Genomic DNA, 27,723 nt, shown 5'->3' with positions numbered 1-27,723 from the left:
TCCCGCACGCGCAGTTCCCGTGATGTCAACCCAACATAAATCAGCTTGCACGTGCATACTGCGTAATATACTACAAATGTTGTACCGCACGTAATATGTTCTCTTATCTGATACTGTTTTTTGCCATCTGAGGACGTGAAGGATGTGGTCCTTACCAGATTTTTACATGCCAGACACCCCCGCATGGAATATCGTAGTTACTTACCGATAACGGTATTTCTCTGATCCCATGACGGCACCACGGAGAGAGAGGGATCCGTCCTCAGGGACAGGAAACCAACAGGTTAAAAAGGCGGGACCTCTCCTCCACCTCAGTTTGGTTTATAGAGCCTTGCAGGGACTTTCTGCTGTAACTTAATTGGTTATTTATACACAAGAAATCATAACTACATATGTATCTATATAAACTCTCTTTTTTTTTTTCCTCTGCGACACCGCGTGACTTAAAACATTAGTAGTGTGAACACCCATACGTGAAGGGAGGGAATGTACGGGTGCCATCATGGGATCAGAGAAATACCGTTATCGGTAAGTAACTATGATATTCTCTTACCCCATGACGGCACCACGGAGAGAATTTCAAAGAATCAGTATTTGGGGTGGGACAACTGCCTCAAGAACTCTCCTACCAAAAGTTAAGTCTGAGGAAGAAGATAGATTAAGCTGATAGTGCTTGAAGAATGTAGAGGGGGAAGACCAAGTGGCTGCTCTACATATCTGATCTATTGATGCTCCACCACGTTCTGCCCAAGAGGTTGCCACCGACCTGGTTGAATGGGTCTTAATTGTGTCTGGAACTTGTTCCCCGGATGAGGTATACGACATCGTGATGGCATCTCTTACCCACCTTGCCAACATGGCTTTCAATGCTTTGTGACCCTTATTTGGTCCCTGAAAGCAGACAAACAGAGCCCTCCCTTTCCTACACTCCCCTGTAGCTGATAGATAGTGTGTTAGGCATCTCTTTACATCTAGTGTGTGTAGAGCTTCCTCTTTTTTGTTTTTAGGATTTGGGCAAAAGGATGGTAAAGCCATCTCCTGAGATCTGTGGAATTTTGATGCCACTTTGGGGAGGTAGGATGGGTCAGTTCTAAGGACCACTCTGTCTTCTAATATTTGGGTTAGAGGTGGGTAAGCTGATAAGGCTTGCAGATAACTAATTCTGTGAGCTGAAGTTAGGGCCACCAACAAACAGGTTTTCAGAGATATTATTTTTAAAGAAGCCTGAGATAAGGGTTCAAAAGGTGCTTTAGTTAGTGCCGAAAGGACTAGGTTCAGATCCCATGGAGGTGCGGTGAGATGTATAACTGGTCTGGACCTAGTTGATGCTTTAATAAACCTTTTTACCCAGTGATTCCCCGCCAAATCCTGGTTATAAAGGGCACCTAATGCTGCAGTCTGAACTTTCAGAGTGTTTGTTGCCAGGCCTTTCTCTAGCCCTTTTTGAAGAAATTCTAGAATTTCCTGAATTGGGATCCGTTCTGATAGTGTAACCCCTGAAGTGGAGAGGAACTTTTTCCAGACTTTACCGTACGCTCTGGTAGTTATTGGTTTTCTACTGGCCATCAGGGTTGAAATTAGATTTGAAGAAAACCCCCTTTTCGTTAACAGTTCCCTTTCAAAAGCCAGGCCGTCATATGTAAACTTTTTATTTGTGGGTGATTCACCGGCCCTTGGTGCAGAAGGTTTGGGATATCTGGGAGTACCCATGGATCCGCTGTGGACATTAGGCGTAGCCATGGGAACCATATTCTTTTCGGCCAGAACGGGGCTATCATTATCACTTTGGCTCTGTCCTCCCTGATTTTTTTCAAGACCAAGGGAATTAGAGCTATCGGAGGAAAAGCATAAGCTAGATGTAAACTCCATGGAATTAGCAACGCGTCTAGAGCCACTTGACTCCCTCGTGGATCTATTGAGCAGAAGGCCTTCGTTTTCCGGTTTTGATTGTTTGCGAATAGATCTATATCCGGGACCCCCCATTGATCCACTATGCGTTTGAATATTTCTGTATTTAACTCCCATTCCCCCTGTTTTAATTGTGCTCTGCTCTAAAAATCTGCTGTCTGATTTTCTGACCCTTTGATGTGAAGGGCTGTCAGGGAGGACAAGTTGGCTTCTGCTTGTGACAGGATGACATTTGTTACTTTCATTAGGGATTGAGACCTCGTTCCCCCCTGATGATTTAAATAAGCTACTACCACCCTGTTGCCTGTCAGTACTCTCACGTGGTGGGAACGGAGGGAAGTTAAAAAGTGATTGACGGCGTACTGAACTGCTAAAAGCTCTTTCATGTTTGAAGTAAGAGCCTTTTCCTCCATTGACCAAGGTCCTTGGGCAATTTGACTGTTTAGGTGGGCTCCCCACCCCCAAGGGCTTGCGTCTGTGGTCAGGATTACTGAAACCGGCCACACCCATGGAACCCCCCTCCTGAGATTGGACGGATCTGTCCACCAAGCTAGCGAAGCTTTTGTCCGAGAGGATATTTTTAATCGCTTCTCTAAATTTCCTCTTGTGCGGGGTTCCGCCTCTAGTATCTCCCACTGGAGATCTCTCGAGTGGCTCTGAGCCCACTGAGTCGCTGGGATAAACGCTGTCATTGACCCTAGTATGGACATGGCTTTCCTTAAAGTGATTAGTGGAGAGAGACTTAAATGGTCCACTAGGTGTATCATGTTGGATACTTTTACTTCCGGCAGACGACACTCTTGCTTTGTTGAGTCTATTATTATCCCGAAGTACTGTTGTACTTGAGACGGGATAAGTCTGGACTTTTCCAGGTTCAATAACCATTCTAGATTCGATAGGGCTACCATCACTCTGTCTAGTTGCTGACTGCAATGCAAAGAGGAACTGCCCATCACTAGGAGGTCGTCCAGATAAGGGACAATCAATATATCTTGTTCCCTTATGTGGGCCATTACTTCCGCCATTAACTTTGTAAACACCCTCGGGGCAATGGCAAGACCAAACGGAAGAGCCCTGTATTGGTAATGTTTTAGTTTCCCTTGTATCATCACCGCCACTCTGAGGTATTTTTGGAAATCTGGATGGATTGGCACATGATAATATGTGTCTTTTAGCTCTATAACAGTCATGAAACAAGACGGGATAAGGGATCTGACCCATGATTTTATTGTTTCCATTTTGAATTTCTCTATCACCAGGTATTTGTTTAATTGTTTCAAATTTATTATTACTCTGAAAGTTCCGTCTGGCTTTGTTCGGAGAAAGAGCGGAGAATAGAATCCCGTTGTCTCTTCCTGTTGTGGTACTTCCTGTATAACTTTCTTTTCCAGAAGACTGAGAACTTCTTTCTGGATGCTCAGTTGCTCGACCTCCGACTTCCTTTGTGGTGTTACCACAAACTGACTGTGTGGTATTGTGGGAAACGTTAGCTTTAGGCCCGTCTTTATAATATTTAAAGTCCAAGCACTTCCAGAAATTTTTTCCCAGGTTTGAAGAAAGTGGGTCAGTCTCCCTCCTACCTGGGGTGCACCCTCATTGTGGCTGTTTTTTATTATCCGGTTTGTTAAACATAAAACCTCCTCTTTTGAATTTCCTGTCTTCCCACCCCTCCTTTTGTTTTTTTGGGGCGCCTTTGTGTGAAACTTCTCCCTCGAAAGGGACGCCTATAGGACTGATTTGGAAATCCTGGAAAGGCTTTCTTTTTATCTACTGCTTTCTCGAGGACATCATCCAGGGTGGGTCCGAATAATAATAATAATAATAATAATAATTTTTATATAGCGCCAACATATTCCGCAGCGCTTTACAAATTATAGAGGGGACTTGTACAGACAATAGACATTACAGCATAACAGAAATACAGTTCAAAACAGATACCAGGAGGAATGAGGGCCCTGCTCGCAAGCTTACAAACTATGAGGAAAAGGGGAGACACGAGAGGTGGAACAAAAATTCACCTTCACACGGTATGGAACATAACTTAGCCTTAGTCTGCAAGTCCCCCGGCCAGCACTTCAGCCATAGTGCTCTCCTGGCCGCATTTGAGAACGAAGCTGATCTTGCCGTCAGTCTTACCGAATCTATGGAGGCATCTGCTAAATACGCAGCAGCTCCTCTCATAGCAGACACGGAGTCCAATATAGACTCTAGGGGTTTTATTTTTTAATTGAGTTTCTAAGTGATCCAACCAGACCATCAGCGCTCTAGCTGTACATGTAGCAGCTATACCGGGTTTCAATCCCCCGTTGGCGGCTTCCCAGAACCCTTTTAAGAAGACGTCGGCCTTCTTATCCATAGGATCCTTGAGGGTCCCCATATCCTCAAAGGGCAGGGCGAATTTTTTAGAAGCTTTCGTAATTGCGACGTCTAATTTTGGCGCCTTTCCCCATGAGGCACAGGCTGGGTCATCAAATGGATACTTCCTTTTAGGTGTCAATAATACTTTTTTATCTGGCCTTTTCCACTCCTTTTTTTATTAGGGCCTGTATTTTTTCGTTTAATGGAAACACTCTATATTTGTTTTGTTCCAGGCCACTAAACATAAGATCTTGCACAAATTTTTTAGAACGAGTGTCTGCCAGACCCATGGTTGCCCTAACCATTTTTACCAGCGCATCCGTTTCTTCAATTGGGAAACAGTTGCGGCCGCTTTCTGAAGATGCGGAGGAGGATGTTGAATCTGTAGAGCTATCTGAATCATCATGCGTGCTGTCTTCCTCGCTGGAACTGTAATCTGGGGTTTTCTCTTTACGTTTCCTCTTACGGCTCTTTACGCTTTTTAGTGCGTCTGCCACTTGGGTTTTAATTAGGTCTTTAAGCTCAGACGTGAATCTCTGAGTCTCCTCATTAATGGTGTTCTCTATGCATAAAGCACAAGAGTTTTTTGACCCAAGTATCTGGCAAAGCAAAGCGGGCATACTCTATGCTTATTTTTCGTCTGGCACTTCTTTCCCTAAGAAAACAATAAACCTCTATTAAAATATACACTTTCACGGAGGTCACTTACCCTCCTAACGTGAGGAAGATACCGGTTATGGTCTTGGGGACGCCTCCTCCATTTGAACCACGGTTATCCTCCTGGATCCATCAGAGCCTCTGCTGCGCTGGGATCCTGAACTGCTGTGCTGTGTAGGCCTTCCTTTCTGCGAAGAACGGCGCTCCTTCGGGTTTTTCCTCACAGGGGTCTGTGAAATTTCTTCCACCAACTGCTCTATTCCACTCATGGTGGTGTTTTCTTTTGAGCAGCGGTATGCCTCTTCCCTTCCGGTTATATCCTAATAGTGCAGCGCAAGGCAACATCCGGATACCCAGAGGTACCCTGCGCCGCCCCAGAAGTGATCCTCGCACCTGCGCGGTAAGTATCCGGGCCTCTCGCGCGCGCTCACTAGCTGCTGGCTCACGGGAGGAACGGAGCTGCCGCAGCCGCCGCTGCTTCCTGCATTAGGCCACCTGTCGGTGACTGGCGTCACCTTCTCCTGTGAGCCCCGTGGACCGGCGGAGTTACTCCAGGTAACCGCCGCTACCTATTACCGGCCGCTTTAAAAGAAGAAAGAGGAGAGGCAGACTCGGTCCTCTTCACTGCCTCCCCTCCCGCACATATCTATGAGGCCCACCGACCCCGGAATGCGCCCTCAGGGAGGAATCCACCCGCGACCGTGGCAGGGCCCCCCGCTGCCTGTACTCGGCCCGATGGTCCCTGGAATCCTGGATGTGAGCTGTGGGATCCCCGTCAGGGACAGGAAACCGAACTGAGGTGGAGGAGAGGTCCCGCCTTTTTAACCTGTGGGTTTCCTGTCCCTGAGGGCGGATCCCTCTCTCTCCGTGGTGCCGTCATGGGGTAAGAGAAAGAAACCTTTTCTTTGTTGTCCCGCACCAAAGTAGTCAGGGGTTTTGGCCACATAGTGGCTATGCACCAACATATCAGATATGTTGCTACTGTGCCAAAACTGCTTGCATTGAGAAACACGTGATAGTTTCTCCGTGGCTTTTCTACATGCATTTGCATATTTCCCATAAGGGATGGGGGCAGTGTTCTGGATCACTGCGTTGAGAAACACGTGATGGTGTCTCCACGGTGTTGGATGTTTTGATCTCCCCGAGGTCATTCATCCTTATGTATCTATCTATCTATCTATCTATCTATCTATAATCTATATCTAATATATAAAGCTGAATGTGTGTGTGTATTGGCATCTGCACCGTCGCAGCTACAGCCACAAAATTTTGCACAGTCACACGTCTGGACCCCGAGAGCGTCATAGGCTATGTTGTGAGGCAAAATTTTAACCCCGCGCGTTCCAATTCACCAAACAATTTTGCCCCTATCTACATAATGGGGAAAAAGTGAAAGGAAAAGTGTTGGAGGCAAATTGACAGCTGCCAGATGTGAACAAGGGGGACTTAAAAAATAAGAGCGATGGCGCCAATGATTATATACCGTACAGTTGCTAAGGTGGGGGCCTGACATGGGATACTCCCCACACACGGGGATATGAACACACACACAAAATGCACCACACACTACCACGTGCTTGAACACATATACCACCCTCAGCATACATTTCACCACACATACACCAACCTCGCCACATAAAAGTCGAAACACAAAAGTCGCTGCTCAAAACTCGCCACGCACAAAACTCGCCACATGCAAAACTAGGCTCATGCAAAACTCGCCACACGTGCAAAACTCACCTCATGGAAAACTCGCCACACGCAAAACTTGCACACGCGGAAAAATTGCCACATGCACAAAATTTGCTACACATGCAAAAGTTGCCCTCACACAAAACTTGCACATACTCAAAACGCACCACACATAAAGCTCGCCACGCGCAAAACTTGCTGCGCACAACTTGCTACACTAACCTGTCACATGCAACTCGACACTCAAAAAGTTGCTACACGCATGTCGCCACACAAAACTCCTCTCACAAAAGTCACTACATGCATGTCGCTAAATGCAACTCAACACACAGAACTTGACACATGAAACTCGCCCTAAAACACACACACGTCTGGTATTATCCTTCAAAAAAAAAAGCTGATTAATAAGCAGACAAACTACAAGAGCAACAAATGTACCATATAGGAAATACGGCAGCTGTCAGTCACATGACCTGTCTATTACGTGTATGTGTGAGCTAATATATACTGCCAGGGGGATTGCTTCCTGTTGGCTGGGGATTTCAGGCTGCCAATTTAGCTTACAAATACTGAGGTAAAAATACTCACCAAATAACGTGTGAACGCGGTCTAATACAGGAGGAGATGACATACAGATATATACTATATACAGGGGAGATGACACACAGGTATATACTATATACAGGGGAGATGACACACAGGTATATACTATATACAGGAGGAGATGACACACAGGTATATACTATATACAGGGGAGATGACACAGAGGTATATACTATATACAGGGGAGATGACACACAGGTATATACCATATACAGGAGGAGATGACACACAGGTATATACTATATACAGGGGAGATGACACACAGGTATATACTATATACAGGAGGAGATGACATACAGGTGTATACTATATACAGGAGATGACACACCTATATACTATATACAGGAGAGATGACACACAGGTATGTACTATATACAGGAGGAGATGACACGCGTATATACTATATACAGGAGGAGATCTATATACAGGAGGAGATGACACACGTATATACTATATACAGGAGGAGATGACATACAGGTATATACTATATAAAAGAGGAGATGAGACAGGTATATAGAGGCTGAGATGACATACAGCAGGTATATACTATATACAGAAGAGATGACATACAGGTATATAGTACATACAGAAGAGATGACATACAGGTATATACTATATACAGGAGGAGATGACACATAGTTATATACAATATACAGGAGGAGATGACATACAGCAGGTATATACTATATACAGGGGAGATGACATACAGGTATATACTATATACAGGAGATGACATACAGATGTAAACTATATATAAGGGAGATGACAAACATGTATATACTGAGGGGAAAATGAGAGGTGCGAGGTGAAAATGAGGTGCGAGGTGAAAATGAGGTGCGAGGTGAAAATGAGGTGTGAGGTGAAAATGAGGTGTGAGGTGAAAATGAGGTGTGAGGTGAAAATGAGGTGTGAGGTAAAAATGAGAGGTGTGAGGTGAAAATGAAAAGGTTTGAGTGCAAAATGAGAGGAGTGAGGGAAAATAGTGGAGTGATAGGAAAATGACAGATGTGAGGTCGAAATGAAGTGTTAGGGGGGAATGAGAGGAGTGAGGGAGAAAATGAGAGATGTGAGGGGGAAAATGAGAGGCGTGATGGGAAAATAAGAGAAGCGAGGTGCTATAACTAACCACAGATATTTACTATGCCCAGACAACGCCGGGCTCTTCATCTAGTGTGTATATATATATATATATATATATATATATATATATATATATATATATATATATATATATATATTGCCCAGCCACGTAGTATACAGCACAGAGCCACATAGTATATTGGCCAGTCACGTATGTAACAGGTTAAAAAAGGCTTCAAATAAAAAATAAACATATACTCACCCTCCAAAGAGCCCCTTGTAGTCCTGGGGTCTGTGTGCGGTGCACGCTTCAGCTTCCGGTCTCAGGGTTGGTATGAGTGCAGTACCTGTGAGGACGTCGCGGTCACATGACCGTGACGTCATGGAAGGTCTTTCTCTCATAGCATCCATTGCACCGGAACCTGCCGCTTGTGCTGCCGAGGACAGGACGCCACGTTGGGGGGTGAGAATAACCTTTTTTTTTAATATTATTTGTAACATTAGATCTTTTTACTATTCATGCTGCATACGAAGCATCAATAATGAATAGTTGGTCACACAGGGTTAATAGCTGCGTTAATGGAGTGCATTACACTGCGGCATAATGCGGTCCATTAACGCTGCCATTAACCCTGTGTGAGGGCTGACGGGAGGGGAGTACGGATCGGGCACTGACTGCGGGGAGGAAGGAGAGGCCATATTGCCGCCGGACTGTGCTGGTCGCTGATTGGTCGCGGCAAATCAGCCACTTGGATTTCCATGACAGAGGCCGCGACCAATGAATATCTGTGACAGACAGAAAGACAGACAGACGGAAGTGACCCTCAGACAATTATATGGTAGATATGAATTTATTCCCTAATTCTGTTTTTTTTTTTTTTTTTTACATTCAAGAAAACGATTTGAGCAGCAGCAAAAATTGTTAGAAGAAGATAGAAAACGACGACAATTTGAAGAACAGAAGCAGAAGTTAAGATTGCTAAGCAGTGTGAAACCCAAAGTAAGATTTTAGATTTGTAGTTGTATAAGCCCTGGAATATCCTATCTTCAGCTTTAAACTGTGAAATAGAACAAGTAAGAAAAATAGTTTGAGTACTTTCCATAAAATCTGTTTCTCGTAGTCTTCATTGAGGGACACAAAACCATGTGAACACAGAACAATGGGTGACACACAACCATGGGATGATCTGCTGCCACCAGAAGGCTGATGCTATTAGGCTACGTTCACACTAGCGTTGTGCGCCGCTGCGTCGGCGACGCAACGCACAACGCACGCAAAAACGCAGCAAAACGCACGCAAAAACGCTGCATTTTGCAACGCATGCGTCGTTTTTTGCCGAAATTTGGATGCAAGAAAAATGCAACTTGTTGCGTTTTCTTGGTCCGACGCTGGCGGCAAAAAAGACGCATGCGTCGCACAACGCAACAAAAAAACGCATGCGTCCCCCATGTTAAATATAGGGGCGCATGACGCATGCGTCGCCGCTGCGTCGCCTGACGCAAACTAGCATAACGCTAGTGTGAACGTTACCTTATTGCAATTTAAATAACATTTTCCCTCCCCGGCAGACTACCTTGTCACCCACAGGAGTCAGGCTTCCTCAGTTTTGTGAGAAAGCAGTAGGAGAAAAAGCAAAGAAAAAAGAAATAAGACAGGAAGGAAATGTAGCTGCACACCCAACAGGGCAACCAATGGAGTGTCTGGTGTCCCCCAATTAAGACAACGAGAAGCAGATTTTACGGTGACTACCTGTCATAGAAAATCTCCAGGGAGATGTCCTCCTTTACTTTGGACCTATGAGAAGGATGGAAGAGGAAATTAGCTATAACTAACTGAGGGGGAGATGAACTCATTAAACCATCCTTTGAAGTCAGGGCTAACTGCAGTGTACAGGTAATTAAAACAGGATATCATTTGTGGGAAACTGCCACATCCTTGGTGGAAATGATTTTTCTGAATGTATTCTACACAGTCCCACTACGTGGTTCAGATAGGAATATTGGGGTTATCGATTTTCAGCGTCATAATAAAGGGACGGATGTGACGCATTAACTCATCACTGTAGGGCCACTAGAATCCCTCCAACTGAATAACAGCCCAATGGATGAGGAAATACCTTCCATAGTTGATCTTTATACAAAATCATGATAATAAATATGAGCGAATGTGATCTTCAGAGGCAAAAATATCTTGTACGTGTGGGATTTCTTAAAATTCTGAATGGTGAGAATATCTCAGACAAACATGAGGTCAAGCAGAGGAGTGTAAGCATAACTTGGGAGCTAATGAAATCCGAATCAGTGTTTGTTTTTCAGTACATAGGAAGACCTAGTTCGCTGTGAAGGTACTGTCCATTTGCCAATCATACAGCTTCCCTTCTCTTAAAGGGAACCTGTCACCCCCAAAATTGATGGTGAGGTAAGCTCACCATCATCAGGGGCTTATCTACAGGATTCTGGAATGCTGTAGATAAGCCGCCGATGTATCCTGAAAGAGGAGAAAAATACTCACCCAGGGGCGGTCCCGCTCCGATGGGTGACTCAGGTCCAGCGCCTCCTATCTTCATTCCATGACGTCCTCTTCTGGTCTTCACGCTGCGGCGCTTGTGTACTTTGTCTGCCCTGTTGAGGGCAGAACAAAGTACTGCACTGCGCAGGCGCCGGAAAAGGTTAGAGAGGCCCGGCGCCTGTGCACTGCAGTGCTTTGCTCTGCCCTCAACAGGGCAGACAAAGTACGCCTGCGCCGGAGCCGCGGCGTGAAGACCAGAAGAGGACGTCGGAGCGGACCTGAGACACCCATTTGACCGGACCAGCAGCGGGACCACCCCTGTGTGAGTATAATCTAACGTCTTTTCTCTAGTCACCTTCCACGACGGCATACGGCATATGGAGGTTGTCTCTTTGCCCTAATGGGGAACAGGAAACACAGAGAGGTTAAAATGACCTCCCACTCGCCAGTGTCTTTCCTGTTCCCCATGGGACAGGGAGAGGTTTCCATATGCTGTAGTGGCTGGCGACTGCAGTTACTCTTACAGGTTTTTACCTGTCTAGCCGGGCAGCTGGTGACCGCTCCGTGCCTCTCCTTGTGCTGCTCCCATCGTCCTGTTTTCAGGTACCTCGGGACTCTTCCCGGCCTTCCCGCGCCCCCACGAGGGTAAAGCAGGCCGGGGATCCCCAGATGGGATCCTCTCTGAGCTTCCCGGCTTCTCCCCCCTCCATGCTGCTCGGCTCGGCGTTCCGGAAGTGACGTCAGCGTTCGCACGCGCGTCACTTCCGGTTTTTCGTATCTCCCTGAAGCCGGTACTTCCGGGTTTCGCCGGCTGGCGTTGTCGGAACGATGGCGTCCCACCCCTGGATCCTGGAGGGGGAATTATGTCTGCTGGAGGCAGGTGCTGGGAGCGGTGCTCCATAAAAGCCTGCTGAACCACCACTGAGGTAAGACTAAATTCTTCAGTATGGACGGTTCTTTATGCCCTGCGTCTGCAGAGCCCAGCACTGCCCCTGCTACTGTGAGTACGCAGGGACGGGATCCGGGAGGTAGTTCCTTAGGGGGTTAGCTCCTCACTCTTCTCTCCCTTTATGTTTCAGGGAGAAAAGTCTGCCCCTAAAGCTACTAATAGGAAGAAGTGCCCGGTCTGTTCTGTTAAACTCCCTCCTATCTGGGATAAGAAACTCTGCCAGCCATGCACTGACAGGATTATTAAAGCTGAGCAACCATCCTTATTAGATGAAATACGCTCTCTTGTTAAACAGGAGGTACAATCTTCCTTGGCAGCTTTTACACCTCCACCCCCTCCTCCGCCACCACATTTCCCAGCTAAGAAGAGGAAGATTCAGGTCGTAGAATATGATTCTGATTCAGACCACTCTTTCTTCAACTGTTGGTTGGGAAGATCCAGCATCTCCTAAGGCTGAAGTCAGGAAATACCTCTTTTCCTCAGAGTATATTGAGGACCTAGTGTCTGCTGTCCGTAACACAATGGGTCTTGAAGAGGAAACTGTACCGCAGTCCATACAGGATCATATGTTTGGTGGGCTCAGATCGGAGAAAAGGGCAGGGTTTCCCATTCACGCCAATGTTGTTAATATGATTGAGCAGGAATGGGAACTCCCTGAAAAGCGCCTTAATATGTCTTCAGAGATGAAACATAGATTTCCTCTAGAAGGTGATTTTGTCAAACTTGACATTCCCAAGGTTGATGTGCAGGTGGCCAGGGTTGCCAAAAAAACGGCACTCCCTTTTGAGGATTCTTCACAATTAAAAGATCCTATGGACAGGAAGATTGAGAGTCTCCTAAAGAAGTCTTGGGAAACTTCTACGTCTGTCCTCAAGGCTAATATCGCATCTACCTGTGTGGCTAGGGCCCTCTCCTGCTGGCTAGAAAAATTAGAATCTCACATATCTCAAGGTACATCTAGAGGTGAGATCTTGGATTCACTTCCTATACTACATAAAGCTACTGGGTTTCTGGCAGATGCTTCTCTGGAATCCGTCAGGATTGCCGCCAGATCTTTAGTGCTTTCCAACTCTGCCAGGAGGGTCCTCTGGCTTAAATTATGGAGTGGTGATATCACCTCTAAGGCTAAATTGTGTGCCATTCCCTTTAAAGGAGACTATGTCTTTGGTCCAGCTTTAGACGACATTCTTGACAAAGCTACGGACAAGAAAAAAGCGCTCCCGGAGCAAAAACAACCGAAAAAACGTTTTTTTCGTGGCCCACTGTCTCAGCCCTCTCAACCGAGAGGTAAAGGCAAAACCGGCAGGTGGAGCTATGCAAAAGGTAGAGGGGAAAACATTTTTGTCTCTCAACAGCAGCAGCAGCAGCCATTCCAACAGGATAAACAATGACTCCGACCTGGTGGTGGGAAGACTCTCAAAATATGTGGATCAGTGGGAAAAACATCACCAGTTCCCACCGGGTCCTCAATGTTATCAAAGAGGGCCTATTGATCGAGTTAATTCCCCCCCCCCCAGGGTCTAAAGATTACTACCCTTTCAACAAAAGATCATAATTTATTAACATTGGGTCTCAAAGATCTTCTAAGATCAAACGTGATCTCCCCAGTTCCACAATCGGAATGGGGTCTGGGACATTATTCCCGTTTTATTCCTGGTACCCAAACCATCTGGGGAAGTCCGTATAATTATACATTTAAAGGGTCTGAATCCGCATGTGAAAAAAGGAAGGTTCAAGATGGAGTCTGTAAAATCAGCCATTCCTTTAATAGATCAACACTCCTTTATGGCAACCATCGACCTAAAGGACGCATATTTTCACATTCCTATTCACCCGAGACACAGAAAATATCTCAGGTTTGCGATACAGGGGAGTCGTCAAGTGGAGCACTATCAGTTTGGAGTCCTTCCCTTCGGTATTTCATCGGCTCCGAGGGTGTTCTCCAAAGTAATGGCAGAGTCGGTGTCATTTATCTGGAGACAAGGGGTCTGTATAGTGCCCTATCTGGACGATCTGCTGATAGTAGCTCCCACTGAGATAACCCTGATATCCCATGTGTCAACTACATTAGGCTAGGTTCACACTAGCGTTGCGCCGCCCTGCGTCGGCGACGCAACGCGCGACGCACGTAAAAACGCACGCGTTTTGCGACGCGTGCGTCGTTTTTGACGAAAATCGGACGCACAGAAAATGCTACAATGTAGCGTTTTCTTGCGTCCGACGCTAGCGTCGGAAACGACGCACGTGGCGAAAAACGCCACCAAAACGACGCACGCGTCCCCTATGTTAAACATAGGGGCGCGTCGCCGCTGCGTCGCCGGCGCAACAGCGACGCACATTGGCGGAACGCCAATGTGAACGTAGCCTTAGAGATATTGAAGTCTCTGGGTTGGATTCTGAATATAAAGAAATCTCAGCTTCAACCCTCAAAAACCAGGAAGTTTTTAGGAGTGGTTCTGGACTCGGCAAAACAAATGTCCTTTCTTCCAGACGATCACAGACTACCATTAGTAGTAAAGATCAGGAAATACAAAGAGATGAGATCTCCTACACTCCGGGAGGGGATGTCGCTCCTAGGCTCCATGACAGCCTGCATTTAGTCGGTGGCTTTGGCTCAAGCACACTCAAGAATTCTTCAAACCCACATTCTGGACAATTGGGATGGTCGTCCCGGCTCTCTAACCAAAAGGATTCACACACCAGGTCGGGTGAAAGCCTCCTTAACATGGTGGATGAAATCCAAGAACCTTCTCAGGGGTGTGAGTTGGATTCAGTTCCCAATAACCACGATCAAAACAGATGCCAGCAAGAGAGGCTGGGGAGCCATGATAAATCAGGTTCCTTATCAGGGTCTTTGGGACCAGTCAATCATAGAGAGATCGTCAAATTTTCGAGAACTCAAAGCTGTGGAAGAAGCTCTCTTAGCAGCAAATCGTCAGATTTCTGGGCAACATTTCCTGATATACTCGGACAACATGACCACGGTGGCCCATATCAAACACCAGGGCAGTACAAAATTCGCCAGCCTAAAACGGGTATCTGCTCGAATTTTTGCCTGGGCCGAAAAACACTTACTGTCCCTGACGGCAACTCACCTAAAAGGTACTGCCAAACATTCAACTTTCTTGTAAACAAGTGGGGTCTCCCGGAGGTTGACCTCTTTGCCTCTCACCAAAATGCAAAAGTCGAAACATATTTCTCCTTGGATCCAAGAGGAAATCCCAGAGCAGTAGATGCTTTAGTTCAAGATTGGAATTTTCATCTGGCCTACGCGTTTCCACCAATCCCGATCCTTGCAAAGGTGCTATGGAAAATACGGATGGAAGGGACCCCAACTATTTTGGTTGCTCCATTTTGGCCCAATAGAAGTTGTTTCAACCTGATCATACAACTACAGGTGGACGGACCGATAATGTTACCGATGAAACACAATCTCCTCTCTCAGGGGCCAGTTCTCCACTCAGACCCTCAGAAGTGGAATTTGGCGGCGTGGTTTCTGAAGCCCAGGTATTGAAAGCAAAGGGGTTATCAAACTCTGTCATAGCTACGCTACAAAAATCCAGAAAACCCGTAACAAACGCCATTTACAATAAAATCTGGAAAAAATTTTCATCTTTTTGTCTGCCTAACCCTCCAGACCCTCTCAGGCCAGATATACCTAAGATATTAGATTTTTTACAAAAGGGCTTGGAGATTGGTCTGAAACCCAGTACTCTGAAGGTCCAGGTTTCTGCGCTCAGTTTTATGTTTGATCAAAATTTAGCAGGCCATCGTTGGATCAAAAGATTCATGACCTCAGCAATTAGAATAAACCCTAGGAAACAAGTCATTGTTCCTCCATGGGATCTTAATGTTCTACTCCAAGGTCTTACAGGTCCACCCTTTGAACCTCTGTCTACCTGTTCCCCACAAAATCTTGCTTACAAAACTGTTTTTTTGATAGCTATAACTTTAGCCAGAAGAGTGGGTGAGTTACAGGCCTTATCAATAAGAGAACCTTATCTACTGGTTAGAGAAGACTCAATAGTACTCCGACTTGATCCTTCTTTCCTTCCAAAAGTGGTCTCTGATTTTCATCGTTCTCAAGAAATCGTTTACCAACCTTTTGCAATAAACCTGCAAACTCGGAAGAAAGGAGATTTAACACTCTTGATGTTCGGCGTATTCAGCTACATTACTTGGATCAAACACGTGATCTTAGAATTGATCATAATCTTTTCGTCCATTCCTCAGGACAAAATAAGAGGAAGAAGGTAGCCAAGAGTACCATTGCTACATGGATTAAAAGAGCCATAACAGAATCTTGCCTTGCTCAAAATAAACTACCTCCGGTAGGAATCAAGGCCCACTCAACCAGATCTACGTCGGTTTCCTGGGCAGAGAGAGCAGGCGCATCTCCGGAGCAGATCTGCAGGGCAGCTACGTGGTCCTCACTCCATACCTTCTCCAAACATTATAGATTGGATGTACTATCCAATAAGGATTTAGTCTTCGGCCGCAAGGTTCTTCAGGCCGTTGTCCCTCCCTAGTGCCAAATTAGTTGGTATTCCTCCATATGCCGTTGTGGAAGGTGACTAGAGAAAATAGAATTATTCTTACCGTTAATTCGGTTTCTAGGAACCTTCCACGACGGCGCTAATTTCCCACCCTCTATATTTCCTGGATTAATTCTGGGATTCAGAATGTAAACCGGTGCTATGGTTTCAGTTGTAAGTCACTGGCGAGTGGGAGGTCCTTTTAACCTCTCTGTGTTTCCTGTTCCCCATTAGGGCAAAGAGACAACCTCCATATGCCGTATGCCGTCGTGGAAGGTTCCTAGAAACCGAATTAACAGTAAGAATAATTCTATTTTTCTCCTCTTTCAGGATACATCGGCAGCTTATCTACAGCATTACAGAATGCTGTAGATAAGCCCCTGATGGCGGTGAGCTTACCTCACCATCGATTTTGGGGTGACAGGTTCCCTTTAAGCTCTGAGTCATTTCTGTAACCAAGTTTAGTAAGTTTCTGGTTTACCCTTTTATGTTATTGTATATATTGTATTGTTTTGTATCATCATATTTTTTTTTATATATAAACACTGCCTATCTTTCTGGATTAAATGAAACATTTAAGTTCTGTTCCTCTTGCTCTGTAAACAGCATCCCAAAGCCATGTGCTTACCTGTAACTGTTGTCCATTCGGCCTTTAAAACAATTGGTGATGGCATCTAATATAATCCATTTTTCATGTGTTGGAATCGATTGTATGTATACAATGCAATCACTGTGGGTTCCCCAATTATCAGCCTAGCAGTGGAATCAGCTGCATCCTGATGGTAAGGCCATGTTCACATGTTGCGGTTTTGACACTGCGGATCTGCAGCAGTTTCCCATGCGGTTTACAGTACCATGGAAAACCAAATCCGCTGTGCACATGCTGCGGAAAAAACCGCCCTGAAACGCAGTGTTGTTTTTTCCGCAGCATGTAAATTCTTTGTGCGGATCTGCAGCGTTTCTGCACCCATAGACTTGCATTGAGTCGGGCACATCAGCAGCAAAACCGCAGATGTAAAAAAGATCTATGGTTTAATTGCGGGTGAAACGCTGCAGATCGGGATGGGGGAGTGTGTGGGCGGAGACTGTGCATGTATGTCTGTGCGGGGCTGTCTGGGGTCTGTGCGGGGCTTTTGGGGCTGTGCGAGGGTCTTTGTGTGTGTGTGTGTGTGCAGGCATCGTCCGATGGGACTACAAGTCCCATCGGGCTATGCCTGCTGCAGTGACAGTGATTGACACATTAGCCAATGATGGGACAGTAGTAGTCCCATCATCCGGCTAATGTATTGAAATGTAAAAAAAACAACAACAACAAAAAACAGTACATACAACATATAACACACAACATACAGTTGTGGCCAAAAGTATTGACACCCCTGCAATTCTGTCAGATAATACTTAGTTTCTTCCTGAAAATGATTGCAAACACAAATTCTTTATTACTATCTTCATTTGATTTGTCTTAAATGAAAAAACACAAAAAGAATTGTCCTAAAGCCAAATTGGATATAATTCCACACCAAACATAAAAAGGGGGTGGACAAGAGTATTGGCACTGTTCAAAAAATCATGTGATGCTTCTCTAATTTGTGTAATTAACAGCACCTGTAACTTACCTGTGGCACCTAACAGGTGTTGGCAATATCTAAATCACACTTGCAGCCAGTTGACATGGATTAAAGTTGACTCAACCTCTGTCCTGTGCCCTTGTGTGTACCACATTGAGCATGGAGAAAAGAAAGAAGATCAAAGAACTGTCTGAGGACTTGAGAAACCAAATTGTGAGGAAGCATGAGCAATCTCAAGGCTACAAGGCCATCTCCAAAGACCTGAATGTTCCTGTGTCTACCGTGCGCAGTGTCTTCAAGAAGTTTAAAGCCCATGGCACTGTGGCTAACCTCCCTAGATGTCGACGGAAAAGAAAAATTCACAAGAGATTTCAACGCAAGAAACAACCTCGACTAACATCCAAACAAGTTCAAACTGCCCTGCAGTCCGAGGGTACAACAGTGTCAACCCGTACCATCCGTTGGCGTCTGAATGAAAAGGGACTGTATGGTAGGATGAGGGTGCCAATACTTTTGTCTGGCCCATTTTTGGAGTTTTGTGTGAAATGATCCATGTTTTGCTTTTTGCTTCTTTCTCTTTTGCGTTTTTTTCATTTAAGACAAGTTAAATGAAGATAATAACAAAGAATTTGTGTTTGCAATCATTTTCAGGAAGAAACTGAGTATTATCTGACAGAATTGCAGAGGTGTCAATACTTTTGGCCACAACTGTATAACAGAACATACAACATATAACAGAACATACAACATGCAACATATAGCATAACATACAACATACAACAGTACATACAACATATAACATACAATACATACAGTACATTCATACATTACATACAACAGAGTACATGCTCACCATCATCTTGTCACCTTGATCCTCGAAGCCAGTGTCACCTGTGAAAAAAAAATAGTAAAATAATAAACACTATACTCCCTGATCTGCAGATATCCAATTAAAACGAGTGCACCACGACGATCTCCCGTGGAGAACAGCAGCATCAGCAGATGCGACCGCTCTCCAGGGGCTCCAGGAATACAATGACGGAAGGTATCCTTCTGCACTGTATTCCTCTGCCACTGTAAAAAATAGTCCCAAGTCTCACTTGTGGCACTGCTGTGAGAAATTTCCCACGCAGCATTGCCATAAAGCGAGAGAGTGAACTCGGGTAACCTCTTCAGTGATGCACTGCAGGAGCCATTGTCTCCTGTCAGTATGTCACTGAAGGCCCTATAGAGCAGTGACATCATCCGATGTCACTGTTCTATAGGGGAGATCGTCGTGGAACACTCGTTATTAATTGGACTGCGTCGGACAAGGAGTATACGGTTTATTATTTTTATTGCAGGCGATCGAGTATGGTAAGTATGGTTAAATTAAGAATATTAAAATACTTTTTTCTGGCTGTGTCTTTATTTTTTAACTCTTTCACTACTATTGAATTAGTAATGGATATGCGTCCATATCGAACCGCTACTTGGGAGTGGGAAGAGAGGGGCTAAGTGCATCTTACAGATGCGCCATTTCTGGGGCAGCTGCGGGCTGGTGTTTGTAGCCAGGGGGCCAATATCCATGGCCCCTCTCTAGGCTATGAATATCAGCCCACAGCTGTCTGGGTAGCCTTTCTGGCTATAAAATGTAGGGGGACCCCACATCATTTTATTTTTGGGGGGGGTCCCCCTATTTTAATAGCCAGTAAAGGCAACGCAGACAGCTGCAGGCTGATATTCATAGCCTGGGAGGGGGCCATGGGTATTAACCCCTAGATATAACTATGGCTATATCTATCCATATATCCATCTAGCTACTTTCGCACATCAGGTTTTTACCGTCAGGCACAATCCGGCAGATTTTGAAAAAAACAAATCAGTTTTTTTCTCATAGAGTTGTATTATTGCCGGATTGCGCCTGATGGCCACACGTTTCATCCGTTTTTGCCAGATCCGTCGGAAAAGCTGTTTCCGGTGGTCGGAGAAAACGTACAGAAGAGCGTTTTTTTCTGTCCGGCGAAAAACGCACAGCGATGGATCCGGCGAAAAACTTATGAAACTGAGATGTGACATGATGAATCCGGCCTCCGAATTTGTTTTCCCATGCACATCTTCCATTCTCCCTCTCTAAAAAAAAACAAAAAACAAAACAAAAACGGATCAGTTGCATCAGTTTTTCACTATTTGCAACGGATCAATTTTTTCAAAAATTCGCTGGATCCTGCCTGATCCATTTTTTTTTTTTTTTTTAGCGAGAACGGAAGATGTGCATGATTTCAATGGAAAAAATGCATGAGAAACCGGATTCGGAGGCCGGGACTGTATCGACCTGTCTTAAAAAGTCAGCAGTGTGTTTTGTAGAGGTTTCTACCGAAATTGAGCAAACAGAACTGTTTTGAATGTTGCCAACATTTTTCACAAAATTATCTTGCAAAAACCGGAGGGAATGTCTGTTGGATGCTTCAAGGTTCTAATGGAAGACTACAGTGTACTTCTCGTCGCCAGATGGAAAAGCAACACTTGAACAGTGTCAAACACTATTCCCAGAAGCCGTAGTCTCTGTGAAAGGACAAAAGCCGACTTTTTTCCTGTTTATTTATTTATATAGCACCATTAATTCCATGGTGCTGTACATGAACAAGGGGTTACATACAGGGTTATAGATATTGTTTACAGTAAACAGGTTTACAGTGACAGACTGGTACAGAGGGGAGAGGACCCTGTCCTTGCGGACTTACATTCTATGGGACAGTGGGGAAGAGACAGAAGGTAGGGGTGAGGCGGCGGCATGGTTATTGTAGGCTGTAGGCTTTCCTGAAGAGATGGGTTTTCAGGTTCCGTCTGAAGGATCCCAGGATGGTGGATAATCGGACGTGTTGAGGCATGGAATTCCAGAGGATGAGGGATATTCGGGAGAAATCTTGGAGGCGGTTGTGTGAGGAACGAATAAGTGTGGAGGAGAGTGGGAGGTCTTGGAAGGATCGAAGATTACGTGAGGGAAGATATTGGGAGATCCTGTTAATAACTCTTCCAAATTGCTCAAGGACCTGAAGAATAATCTGCAGGCTCTCTAGGTTCTGAGCAAAGGATGTTGCTCCGACTAGAATATTGTCCAGATAGGGGAATCTTGGTAAATTCTCTGGGTGCTGTGACCAGGGAGAGCCCTCAGGGAGAGCCCTGAACTGAAGCCGATATTGGTTGACTGCAAAGCAAAGAAAACACTGATGGACTGGAAATATCGATACATGTAGATAAGCATCCTGAATATTTTCCCAAGATGGAAAGTCTCTGGTCTCCATGGACTCGATCATGGACTCCAACTTGAAGTCACAGAGCAGAACTCGCCTGTTCGGGCACCTTAAATCTAGAATCTGCCTCACTTAGTCATCCTTCTTGGGGATGAATATATTTAACACCCTCTGAAACACACTGGAAAGGGAACTCTGGTAATTACTCCTGCCTGGAGCAGAGAAGCTATTGCCTGGTCAAAAACTTTTATTCTCGGGGGAAACTTTTGGATAGGAATAGAAAAAGCCATGTCTGAGCACGGTGGTGAATTCTATTTTGTAGCTAGAAGAGACTACCTCGCAGACAGCAGACAGCCATGTTTCCTGAAAGAGGAGTAGGCGGCCACCTGGGAGAAATCCCTGAGCCGGGGGCCAACTGTCAAGCATTGACCCTTCTGTTACCTTTGGACCCGGCAGGCTTGGCCCCCGATCCGGGAAGGCGACTGGCGGGAATTGGTTTAAATGGAGCTCTTCTGAAATTCTCTTGAGACACCGGGTCTGATCTGATGACCCAATTCCGGCCCTGGATACTGACATAAAGGAAAGAAACTGCAAAGTCCCATGTCTCCTAAAAGGACAACCAGGCTTGGATTGCGGAAGTCAGGTTCTTCTGCCACAAATTTCATCAGAAATGATCTTATCAAATCTGGTTCCAAATAGGTGAGATCCCTAAAATGACAGTCCTTTAAGACAGAGGTCCCCAACTCCAGTCCTCAAGGCCCACCAACAGGTCATGTTTTCAGGATTTCCTTTGCATTGCACAGGTGATGCAATTATTACCTGGGCAAGACTAAGGAAATCCTGAAAACATGACATGTTGGTGGGCCTTGAGGACTGGAGTTGGGGACCTCTGCTTTAAGAGATTTCTTTGACACTAGGTCTGCCATCCATACATTTACCCATAACATGCGACAAATTACTTGCCGCCTGAGCAGAACACTCGGATGCATTGAACACCGCACAATTTGATCTGCAATATCCGCTAAATTCAAATCCTGAGAACCAGACAAAAACCTTGTGTTCCAAATGTCTAGCCCATGCTATGAAATCTCTAAAGACCTAAATGGCGGAAAAAGCCAGACAAAAGGCAAAAATCCATTGCCCCAAAAGCTGGCTTCGCCACAGACTCTATACTGTCTGTCTGTGTGACCCTTAAGTGCCACAATCTCAGCAAGAGGCAGAGTAGTAACCCTCAATGGGTGAGACACCAGAGTGTCTACCATAGGCAGAGCAGACCAGCAAGCCACTAGCTCTGCTGAAAAGGGTCCCTCCATGCAACAACGCTTTTGAAAGTGTTTTTCTGGATGTTCCCATGCTCTCTGTAATAGCCCCACGAGTCAGTGAAAGGAGCGGGTGGGTGGGGAGCGCAGCTGACTCTCCTGGAGAAGAGTCAACAGCTGACATCAAGCTGTCCACCATCTCTCTCAACCTTCCTACTTGAGAGGATCTAGATCAGACTCTGAACAGGAACCAGATTCTTAGCAGGAGAGAGGAGAGCACCACCTGAGGAGGGGAAAAAAAAACTAGACCAGGGGTGTCAAACTGCATTCCTCGTGGGCTGCAAACGGGTCATGTTTTCAGGATTTCCTTGTACTGCACAGGTGATAATTTAATCAACTACACAAATAATGAGTTGGTGATTAAATTATCACCTGTGCAGTACAAGGAAATCCTGAAAACATGACCTGTTTGCAGCCCTCGAGGAATGCAGTTTGACACCCCTGACCTAGACTCCTCCCCTGTGAAGGTGACTTGGATGAAGAGGTAAGTCGAGCCCGCCTGGATCGCAGTCGCGACTGGCCATATTTAAGTAGGGTTTCCCGGGGGTTCAGACTCTCATGCCACTGAAGTTCGAATTCATGGGGCGGTAGCAGTCACTGGCAATTACTCCACAACTGTAAACAGCGTCTTAGACACCTTGGTCAGTTTGTCAACAGACTGAGCTAAATCACGAGCCCTGACAGGTGGGGACATACTCTTTTCAGAAATTAAAAGGATTCCTTGGGCAGACACCAGCAAAAGGGAAGAGGAGGAGAGGTACAGGTGGCACAGTAGGACACATAGGCTGCCTGGTGGTAAACTCATTATTACAGGTAACACAAGGATAAGTGATTTGTGAAGGTTGCTCATGACATGGTTATACTTCACTTTCCTGAAGACCAGACTTCCCCTGTCTTCTGATCTATGAACACGCTTCTAAGTGGGGTGGCGGGCAAGTGCTAGCTGGCTTACAGACTTCCACCCCAGTACCTGACTACCGGCTGTGTCAAGGAACATTGGTCCCGCAACACCAATGCAAGAGGATACGGAATGAACAATTACAGCCTGTACTTTGTCGCTATGTGAGTGACACAGAGTGCACAAGTACAATTTTTATCCTGAGAGACATCCATCTAAAAAAACAAAAGAAAAAACAGTCAACGCCTAACCTAAGGCAGGTCTGAGGCAGACCTCGCCTCCAACTGACACTAGAAAAAACTGAGGAACCCTGACCCATCAGGCAAGGTATAGTCTGCTGGGGAGGAGCCCTTTTTATTTAAATTGCAATAGTAATGTCTGCCTCTAGGTGGCAGTCCCCAAATAAGACAAAAGAGTTCATTCTTGGTTTGTCTGTTTTTGCCATCTGTCATCTGTTATTCTTGTAGACGGGGCCCTCAAAAACCTGGAGCCGGCCCTGCTTGTAGTAAATATAAAAAAAAAAAAAGGGGGGGGGATTCCCCTCCTTTCTCATAAATCAGTCATACAAGAAAGGAAGAAAGGACAGCACTTAGCTGCGTCCTATGTGCTGTTCGTATTCAATTATCTTTTTCCTTCCCATTTGTATGAATTCTTCCCACTAAATAGACAAGAGTAGTACCTTGTTCTGTTTCCTTATGTGGATCCTCAGGGTACATCCGCAGCATCCAGATGTTACAGCATAGTGGATGGGATTTCAAGAAATCTCATGTCCACTATGTGTGCACCGACGCCTGTGGCTCGCCCCCAGAGACAGACATGCAGCGGGTTAGCATGTCAATTTATTTTGTTGAGACGCTCCTTCTCTGCAAGATAAATGTCTCCCGTACAATGTATTGGACGCGGTGATTCCGCACGGTTCAATGAACACATGCAGGATCACCTGCGTACAAAAGTCGGCAGTGCTTAGGACTCGGCGGACATGTGCTGCATCCAAAGTGCTGTCGATTACTGAATGTCTGCACATACCCTCAAAAAACAGTTCTAAATATGTGTTAAAAACCAAACTCAGTGCTGTCAGTCTTTATCCTGGGCAATATACTACGTCACTGGACAATATACTACGTAACTGGGCAATATACTACGTGGCTCTGTGCTGAATACTACGTCACTGGGCAATATACTATGTCACTGGGCAATATACTACGTCGCTGCGCAATATACTACGTCACTAGGTAATATACTACGTAACTGGGCAATATACTAGGTGGCTGGGCAATATACTACGTCACTGGACAATATACTACATAACTGGGCAATATACTACGTGGCTCTGTGCTGAATACTACGTCACTGGGCAATATACTATGTCACTGGGCAATATACTACGTCGCTGCGCAATATACTACGTCACTAGGTAATATACTACGTAACTGGGCAATATACTAGGTGGCTGGGCAATATACTACGTCACTGGACAATATACTACGTAACTGGGCAATATACTACGTGGCTCTGTGCTGAATACTACGTCACTGGGCAATATACTACGTCGCTGCGCAATATACTACGTCACTAGGTAATATACTATGTAACTGGGCAATATACTAGGTGGCTGGGCAATATACTACGTCACTGGGCAATATACTACGTGGTTGGGCAACAAACGTCACTGGGCAATATACTATGTAGCTGGGCAATATACTACGTGTCTGGACAATATACTACGTGGCTGTGCAATATACTACGTGGCTGGACAATATACTACGTGAATGTGCAATATACTACGTGGACATGCATATTCTAGAATACCCAATGCGTTAGAATCGGGCCACCATCTAGTATGTCTATCTATCTATATACTAGATTGTGGCCCGATTCTAACACATCGGGTATTCTAGAATATGCATGTCCCTGTAGTATATGGACCATGATGATTCCAGAATTAGCGGCAGACTGTGCCCGTCGCTGATTGGTCGAGGCAACCTTTATGACATCATCGTCGCCATGGCAACCATTATGACATCTACGTCGATACTGTGCCTGTCGCTGATTGGTCGAGGCGAATTCGCGGCAGACTGTGCCCGTCGCTGATTGGTCGAGGCAACCGTTATGACATCATCGTCGCCATGCTGTGCCCGTCGCAGATTGGTCGAGGCCTGGCGGCCTCGACCAATCAGAGACGCGGGATTTCCAAGACAGACAGACAGAAAAACCCTTAGACAATTATATATCTACTAGATTGTGGCCCGATTCTAACGCATCGGGTATTCTAGAATATGCATGTCCGCGTAGTATATGGACAATGATGATTCCAGAATTCGCGGCAGACTGTGCCTGTCGCTGATTGGTCGAGGCAACCTTTATGACATGATCGTCGCCATGGCAACCATTATGACATCTACGTCGATACTGTGCCCATCGCTGAATCAGAAACGTGGGATTTCTTCGTCCTTTATGACATCATCGTCGCTGTGCCCGTTGCTGATTGGTCGAGGCCTGGCGAACTCGACCAATCAGAGACGCGGGATTTCCAGGACAGACAGACAGACAGACAGAAAAACCCTTAGACAATTATATATATATAGACTAGATTGTGGCCCGATTCTAACGCATCGGGTATTCTAGAATATGCATGTCCCCGTAGTATATGGACAATGATGATTCCAGAATTCTCGGCAGATTGTGCCCGTCGCTGATTGGTCGAGGCAACCTTTATGACATCATCGTCGCCATGGCAACCATTATGACCTCTACGTCGATACTGTGCCCGTCGCTGAATCAGAAACGTGGGATTTCTACGTCCTTTATGACATCATCGTCGCGGTGCCCGTTGCTGATTGGTCGAGGCCTGGCGGCCTCGACCAATCAGAGACGTGGGATTTCCAAGACACAGACAGACAGACAGACGGAAAAACCGTTAGTTAATTATATATTTAGATAATGATATATCTATATCTATCTCTATATCTATATATATATATATATATATCTCTTATATATAATCTCTCTCTATGTATGTATGTGTATGTATATATATATATATATATATATATATATATATATTTTGTCTATGGGTCACTTCCGTCTGCCACGACCAATCAGTGACGGGCACAGTCCGGCTGCGAAATGGCCGCTCCCTACTCCCCTGCAGTCAGCGCTCACACAGGGTTAACGGACCGTGTTATGCCGCGGGTAATGCACTCCGTTAACGCTGCTATTAACCCTGTGTGACCAACTTTTTACTATTGATGCTGCCTATGCAGAATCAATAGTAAAAAGATCTAATGTTAAAAAGTAATAATAATAATAAAAAAAAAATCGGCTATTCTCACCCTCCATCGTCTGCCGATGCTCGTGGCTGCTGCCGCCAGCTTCCGATCCCAGAGATGATTGGTCGCGGCCGGCAGTCAGGCCGCGAATTGGCCCCTCCCTACTCCCCATCCCGGACCAAGTTTTTTACTGATGGCTATGCAGCATCAATAGTAAAAGGATATAATGGTAAAAGTAATAAAAAAAATAAATCATGCTATTCTGACCTTCCATCGCCTCCGGAGCTTTCCCGCTCCTCCCGATGCTCTCGGCAGCTTCCGTTCCCAGAGATGCATTGCAAAATCACACAGATGACTTAGCGGTCTCTGGCAAAGACCGCTAAGTCATCTGGGTAAATTCGCAATGCATCTCTGGGAACGGAAACTGGCGGCAGCAGCGCGTGCATCGGGACAGCTTCGCTGGATGGCGGAGGGTGAGTATATAACTTTTTTTTATTTTAATATTTTTTTTTTTTAAAGGGATATGGTGCCCACAATGCTATGTGCAGCGCGGGCTGCGCTATGTGCAGCGCGGGCTGCGCTATGTGCAGCGCGGGCTGCGCTATGTGCAGCGCGGGCTGCGCTATGTGCAGCGCGGGCTGCGCTATGTGCAGCGCGGGCTGCGCTATGTGCAGCGCGGGCTGCGCTATGTGCAGCGCGGGCTGCGCTATGTGCAGCGCGGGCTGCGCTATGTGCAGCGCGGGCTGCGCTATGTGCAGCGCGGGCTGCGCTATGTGCAGCATGACTGTACACACACACACACACACACACAGTCACACACAGTGTCACACACACACAGTGTCACACACACAGTCACACACACAGTCACACACACACAGTCACACACACACAGTCACACACACACAGTCACACACACACAGTCACACACACACAGTCACACACACACACACACAGTCACACACACACACACACAGTCACACACACACACACAGTCACACACACACACACACAGTCACACACACACAGTGTCATACAGACACACACACACACACACAGTGTCACACAGTCACACACACACACACACAGTCACACACACACACAGTCACACAGTCACACACACACAGTCACACACACACAGTCACACA

General features: G+C 45.7%; 1 protein-coding gene across 2 annotated transcripts in view; it reads left to right on the top strand.

Annotated features, from left to right (window-relative positions):
• The window catches only part of SYNRG (synergin gamma), a 474,426-nt gene that overhangs the window by 128,614 nt on the left and 318,089 nt on the right, over nt 1-27,723 (top strand). For both annotated transcript variants that reach the window (XM_069756583.1, XM_069756584.1), the window contains one exon: nt 9,193-9,298. In XM_069756583.1, the coding sequence (XP_069612684.1) occupies nt 9,193-9,298 (106 nt within the window). The remainder of the gene's footprint in view (nt 1-9,192; nt 9,299-27,723) is intronic.

Source organism: Ranitomeya imitator, chromosome 3, assembly GCF_032444005.1.
Source record: "Ranitomeya imitator isolate aRanImi1 chromosome 3, aRanImi1.pri, whole genome shotgun sequence".
Lineage (NCBI taxonomy): Eukaryota > Metazoa > Chordata > Amphibia > Anura > Dendrobatidae > Ranitomeya > Ranitomeya imitator.
Note: the sequence above shows the minus strand (reverse complement) of the source record. Positions and strands in the feature narration are given on the sequence as shown.